This window comes from Haemaphysalis longicornis, unplaced genomic scaffold (assembly GCF_048455015.1).
Source record: "Haemaphysalis longicornis isolate Haplotype H1 unplaced genomic scaffold, Haemaphysalis longicornis Haplotype H1 scaffold_1, whole genome shotgun sequence".
NCBI classification, from domain to species: domain Eukaryota; kingdom Metazoa; phylum Arthropoda; class Arachnida; order Ixodida; family Ixodidae; genus Haemaphysalis; species Haemaphysalis longicornis.
In genome coordinates, this window is record NW_027526203.1 from 175,171,951 (window position 1) to 175,178,609 (window position 6,659).

The 6,659-nt window shown below is 49.8% G+C and overlaps 1 protein-coding gene across 1 annotated transcript; it reads right to left on the reverse strand.

The window, feature by feature from the left end:
- Positions 1 to 496: 496 nt before the first annotated feature.
- Positions 497 to 6,214, reverse strand: LOC144139571 (deoxynucleoside triphosphate triphosphohydrolase SAMHD1-like). Its single transcript, XM_077671885.1, has one exon. The coding sequence runs from the start codon at positions 6,188 to 6,190 to the stop codon at positions 4,667 to 4,669; it is 1,524 nt and encodes a 507-aa protein (XP_077528011.1). The 5' UTR covers positions 6,191 to 6,214; the 3' UTR covers positions 497 to 4,666.
- Positions 6,215 to 6,659: the final 445 nt, after the last annotated feature.

Consider the following 6,659-nt stretch of genomic DNA (forward strand, 5'->3'; position numbering starts at 1 on the left):
CCCGTGCCAACGAGGGATTGCCGGGGACAAAGCCCGAACAAAACGCAAGAAAAGCTTTCAATGTAGCCAGCCATCAGTCACGCACACGAGACCTGAAACCGACAATGGCGAAGCCGGTTAGAAGGTAAAAAAAAAAAAAAGAAAACGGGTTGCGTGGGTATCTGCTCGCTTCGCCGCAAATGTCGTCGAAAGACGGCAGTTTTCTGCCGCTCCTGCCATGTAAGTGCCTCTCTTCTCTCCTCCGCCCACGTCTCTCGCTCTTACACCCGCCTGTCTCGCCCCTCCCACTACAAGCACAGTGGAAGTTTGCTCAAGTCAATTCAATTTTCCCGCGTTTCACTGCTCGTGCGCCATCTTTTGGAGCCGTTCGTTATTGCTGAATTTGCCATGCCGTCACGGGATCAAGGCTCGGGCGAGAGCCCTTTTTTAATTTTTAGGCCATAACGTTACTTTGAACGTGCATTTTTATATTTGCTATCGCAAATATCAAGCGCGCATCTATTTTAAATTAAAAGATCCCTGCTAATACGAGTTATGTGTTGATGTTCTGCCCCAAATATGCTTATATATCATGTTTTCTTTTTGCTCAACAACGTTTTCAAGTACGAAGCACAACGTTAACAGATTTAGTGGTTTGGAAATGTTTTGCCTATATAAACTTCTCGTTCAAGAATTATGCGTACTTTTGGCCGGGTGGCTAAATCGAGGTACAGACCGGTAGACAGACAGACCAAAATTTTCGTACCCAAAAAGACTATCTTCCTCTTGGCGCTCTTTGGCCTAGCAGCCCTTGCGCCATTAAACCACACCCTCATCATCATCATCAAAAAGACTATCCTCGTTGAAAACAATAATGCGTGCCGCTTGTGCTCAAGCGTGGAGGTGAGTGCCGAAGTGCGCAGCCAAGCCATGAAGTTTCGGTCTGCCAAATGAAACTACACGGCATCCTGTACTTGCGTTTAGCTTCCGCCGTATCTCTACAAGGCCAAGCTATCGTAAAAGGGAAGCGGATAGTGCAGAACCAACAAAGCGTCGAGGTTGCAAAAGCTGGCTCCATGTCTCAGGCGCATTCGCCACTCACAAGAACGCGACGCTTTGTATTTATTTATTTACAGTAAAGCTGGGCGTGAAAGCCTCAAGGAAGAATAGATAAAAACACAAAACCAACACTGCGAAAATTACACATTGTTTAGCAAACAACAAAGAAGTGAACATAACATACTTGTGAACATATTACAGCCCACTTGCAAAAACATACAGGAGTCACCTAAGCACCCCTTACGATGTAGTGAATGCGAAGGCATTAGTCCCATTATGACTGTGGCACCCACCCCGGCGTTCGCAGTGGTCGCGTGCCATCTGTTGGAGCAGCGCCGCACAATACCAAGTGTCAGTGGATGCCACGTCAGACCGTCAGGCTGGAATATATACTCGCATTCGCCTCAGCCGAGTTGCGTGTTTTGCTTCGTTCCTCCGTACTATGAGTGACAGCCTTGACCAATTGCCCTTGTTTGTCCTCTATATAGGATTAACGCTAAGCAGCTGAAACGCTTAGCATTACTACATGCCAAGCTACGCCAAACTTAGTGTACGCATGCATGACGTTACGCTTTATTCTCTAACGCCGTCAAACAACGTTAGAGACTAAAGCGTAACGTCAGGCGTAATGTCAGGCTGGCAAACGCCGCAGAATTTGTGCTGCTCGCCCTCCATCTGTTGGGGCAGCGTCGGACGATCGCGGGTTTCAGTGCATGCTGCATGATGGCGCTACTGACGCCAGGCATGATGATGATCATCATCAGCAGCAGCATGAGAATCGGCAAGCAGGGAACGTACTTTTCTGTCTGCCTAAATGCAACTTCTGTAGTTTGTATGCTCGGATTGCTCTCTAAATGTCTCTACCAAACATTTCCAAATCAAACCCCGCAACGCATAACAAGAGGTATCTTTATGAAGCTAGATTCAACGGTGCCGTTGGGGATGCGTGCCCGTCGTGAGGCCAGCTGCTCCATTCCCATCGAAGCTCTAATTTACCTAGTTTTCTTTCCAACATTACTTTCTTTGTTTGTTTGGCCATTTTGTCTGCCGCCGCTCGGCCACGCCGGATTTTCAATCTACCGAGTCAACTAATGCGGGCACATTAAAAAAAACGAAGACGATTATAAAATGGGCGACGAAAAGCGCACCAAATGTCAGTTTACTCGCAACAGCTGTTCGATAAACTTGGGTAAACTAAAGCGGAGCTTTCTATGTCTCACTTATGGTGTCCGCGCACACCGCACAACGAACTGCAGGAAAGCCAATTTTCCCCGACGATGATGATGATCTTGGGTGAAGAGAAGAAAAAAACGCATCCTGTGGTCGGAATCGAACACCGGTCCCTCACATTATGAAGCTGATGTCCATCCGACTGAGCCATTCCGGCGCTTTTTTTCATTAAATGCCTGTTTAGACGTACACAAACAGTAGGCACGTACAGGCGCCAGCCGAAACCCGGCTGATGATTGTCACACTAAAATCTCTTCAAAGAAGCGAGGTCATTTAATAATTAAACTGTGAAACAGCGCTTAAAACGAAGACAGTAAGAGAAGACACCGACAGGAGCGCTGACTATCAACTGAGCAATATCTATTGCTCAGCACCCCTTACGATGTGGTGAATGCGACGGCATTAGTCTCATTATGACTGTGGCACATACCCCGGCATTTGCAGTGGTCGCGTGCCATCTGTGGGAGCAGCGCCGAACAATACTGAGTTTCAGTGGATGCCACGTCATGCCGTCAGGCCGGAATATACACTCGCATTCGCCTCAGCCGAGTAGTCAGCGCTCGTGTCTGTGTCTTCTCTTACTGTATTCGTTTAAAATGCAGTTTCACAGTTTAATTATGAAACAACTAGTCCAAACACAAACGTTAGTTTCATTTAATAGTGCCACCGTGTCAGGCGGAAGGCTCTGAAAAGCCATTCCGACACAGTCGAAGCAGTTTAGATTCGGAGAGTGGTGCACGGACGTGCAAAATTCGAAAGAAAAATCATGCACCCCTCCCTCTAACAACGGCAATTGTAGAAGGAGAAGCTTTCTTCGTGCGAAATGAAATGACGAAGGGTCAAAGTAAAAGCCGCTGCGAACAAACGTCGACCTGCATTTTGAGTCAAAGTCAAAGCTGGACGGGTCAAAGTCCAACGCCTGCGAGTCAAATGCAAACTGAGACGACAACCGAGGAGTCCCTCACGAGAAAGCATCGCCTTCAACAATGGTCGTCGTTTGACAGAGGGGGGGGGGGGGGGTAATTTTTCTCTGAAGTGGAGTTTTCAAGAGGTAGAACACCCTATTCTTAGAGTACACGGGTGAGTAGTTGCTTAAAGCCCGCGATAAACAGCGCTAATGTCACAGCGTGGTAATGCCCGGGTGGTACTATTGACGGCGACTGAATACATCTTGAAGGTCTCTTGGCAAATAAATCACAGGCTAATTATTGGTACGCATTTCTTGCCTGTTTTCATTATTTAAGTATTAGTTAGAAAAATGTGAAGGTGATAACTGTTATAGTTAAACCAGACGAGGAGCCTCCGAATTCATTCCTTCCCCTGTTTCAATATAGGGATATCGACCCCCGAATGCATAGCCATGTTGATGCCTAATCAGTGTGCTATAAACGAGGCTTTTGTAATGGGGTAGTGACTGTATATTTTTGTCTTGGAAAATGCAGTGAGGTTACTAGTGAACGTGAGCTTACTAGTAACCGTGACGCTGAAGATGATGCTGCTTTGTAAATTCCGACTGACTACAAAACTTGGATTGAACGCGAAGATGCAACCGGAATTTGTACGCAGACGACATAAACTAGGTTCAAATTTTGGGACTTGGATCCGCCGAAGCTTCACGTGCTTTGAAGGAGGTCTACAGAATATTTTGGGCCACCTGGAGGTCATTACGTGTGCCGAAATCACGACGCACGGGCGTTTATGTTTCACGCTTGCATCAGAACAACAGCCACCGCTATCGTTTCCGGGCTCAGCAGCATACATAAAACACAAAAGAGACGGTGCATTTTATCATAACTATATGTCCTTCTATATACAATGCATTTTCAATTTCATTTAAAGCATGCGCTGATAATATCAGCTGGGCTGTGGCTTCAGGCTGTACATACACAACACGATGCGGCGCGGATTCCTGTCCGGGTTTACACCCCGGTTGCACCGCTGGTATAAAAACTTAAGAACATAGCCCGATTACCTACACCCGAACGACACCTTCATATCACAAATATGTTTACAGAACATGTTTCTCAACAAACACGCAAACGGCTGTTAGGATTCGGGGCTATGTTTTTTTTATGACAAGGCAACAAAGTACGGAAAAAATACGCCCCGGTTCTAGTCGTTTAAAAATAAAAATGCGAAGAGAAATAGTGAGTGTATAGGGCGGCCTCTTTGCGGAGAAGCTCGCATTACAATCAGTAATAAATAATTTAAAATTAGTGGGCTACCAAACCCAATTTAGCTCCCACTACTCTTTTGAATGGCAAACAATTTCTTGCCCTAAACATCTGTTAAAAAGAAACACTTCAGCGTGGATTCTTGAAGAAATCACTCGTAACGCGTGGAGGTTACCGGGTCGACCAGGTCCCGTCAAAACAAGGTGCCACCTTCGCTATCACCTCTAATGGAGAGTATCGAGGTATTCCTCCAAGTAGGTCTCCAGGCCAGGTTTAGCCTGCCCGCGCAAAAGGATATACCAGCGGGAGTCCTGAAATTGCAAGGGCAAAGTGGGAGCATTGCCCCGAGGCCTGAGGTCGTCGGCTCGCACCGGAATGTCAGGAAGAGCCTTCCGGTAGAATAACACTCTCTTGACTGGATTTTCCTCCGCCCGACCCCAGTGCACGTTTTCGAGCCTGACGACCAGATCCTGCGGCTGAGGCCTTGCGGCCTCTGGTAGCGCCGTCAGGAGCGACTGAATGACACTTTCGGCGGAGAGATTTTCTCGATTCGGCACGCTACCCAGAAATTGGTATAGATAGGAGGACTTCCGAAACCGGCAGTACAGTGCATTCCAAAGCCTCTGGGCACGCACCACGTCGGGGTGGCTCGACGAAGCGTCCGCACGACGCACCGACAGTTCCACAAAGGACTCCGTCATGGCTACAAACTGTTCCATATCTGCAGGAGTCGCACCAGGGAGGGCTGTCTTGTGTGTCGTTTCCCAAAGGCGCAGACGGCAGTTGAGACCCCCGGCAAAAGAAAGGGCTTTTTCATCGGCGAGTAGCAAGGCGTCGCAGATCATGGCTTCGACCAAGGCGACAACATGGTGACGGTAGACGCTCTGGTGCAGCCGGCTGCGGGTGCGGAACATTTCGTACACGTTAGCCAGCTCCTTGTCACGGAAGGCGATATGCGTAGCACCGTTGCAGCTTATGACACGAGCGCTGCCCACCAGCCGCTCGTACTGAAAAGCAGAGGTGAGGCCCACCGCGTGGCAGTCGCGCAGGTAGTAGTCCCACTTGTCGACGTCCAGGCTAGAATCGGCGTTGTTGACTATTTGAAAAAGAAATCGCCGAGCAGGATCGTCCTGGTTGCAGTCACCCATGATAAGGGCTTGAACTAATTTCAGGTCTCTGGCGGTGAGCCCCTGTCCGAAATCTACCTCCCACATGTCGAAAATTTCCTGCAGGCCATTAACTGACACCAGGTGCTGCAGAAGCTTGCAGGACATAGCTTCGTGCGTCCACACCGGCTTCAGCCCTCGATCTCTAGCTCCTCTTCGGTAGAAGTCCTCCCAGAGGTGTGAGAAGGGACCATGTCCTAAATCGTGGCATAAGCCAGCGAGTTCCAGGCACAAGAGTTCTTTTTCCGTGATGTTCAGCTCGGGCTGGTTTTCCCGCAGGCGTGCGCCGAGAAGCCGCGCCAAGTGGGCAGTGCCCAAGCTATGCTCGAAGCGACTGTGAGAGGCACCCGGGTATACAAAACAGACGGCCCCCAGCTGGCGGACGTGTCGGAGTCGCTGGAACTCAGGTGTGTCCACAACGGCCACTGACACAGGGTGCAGCGATATCTGGCCGTGCACAGGGTCGCAAAACACTTTGCGAGACGGCCGCACGGGCAAGCGTTGCGGTGAAGCAGGGTAGTCGGCGCTGAACGGGACCGCCAGAGCGCCTGGTTTCACACTCCTCCCTGCCGGGCTGCCCATCGTCGCTCTGCCGACTCCCGCCGCTTTCTGGCAGCCGAAGGCGAGCCTCCGCTTTAGTAATGCAAAGCGCGCGTCAAGTGTTCCACGTGACCTAGCAACGGGACGCGCGCCAAGTGTTACACGTGCGCTTGTAACGGGAGCCTCGCCCGATTAGAATCGCGAGCCGCGTTTCCCCCCTTGTAGAGCGCGGCGTTTCCTGCTTCGCTATTGTATGGAGCTCGCGTCTCATCTTTCCTGGCACAGGAAGATAAAAGAAAAGGTAGAGTACAACTGGATGCTGACGGTAGTCCGGATCACAACCTTCTTTAAAGATAACCGGCGACGGTCGGTGATCACTGCTCGGCTCAATCGTTTGTTTAATAGCATGGCCGGATTTATAGATAGCGGCCTGCCCATAGCAGCCGGCGACAATGGGAGCCAGCGTGCCAAAACATTGTCGTGTAGGGAAGGCGCGCTCCGTCAGGTGGGG

Coding starts and splice junctions, on each gene's coding strand:
- LOC144139571 (XM_077671885.1), bottom strand. CDS start 6,190: ATGGGCAGCCCGGCAGGGAGGAGTGTGAAACCAGGCGCTCTGGCGGTC.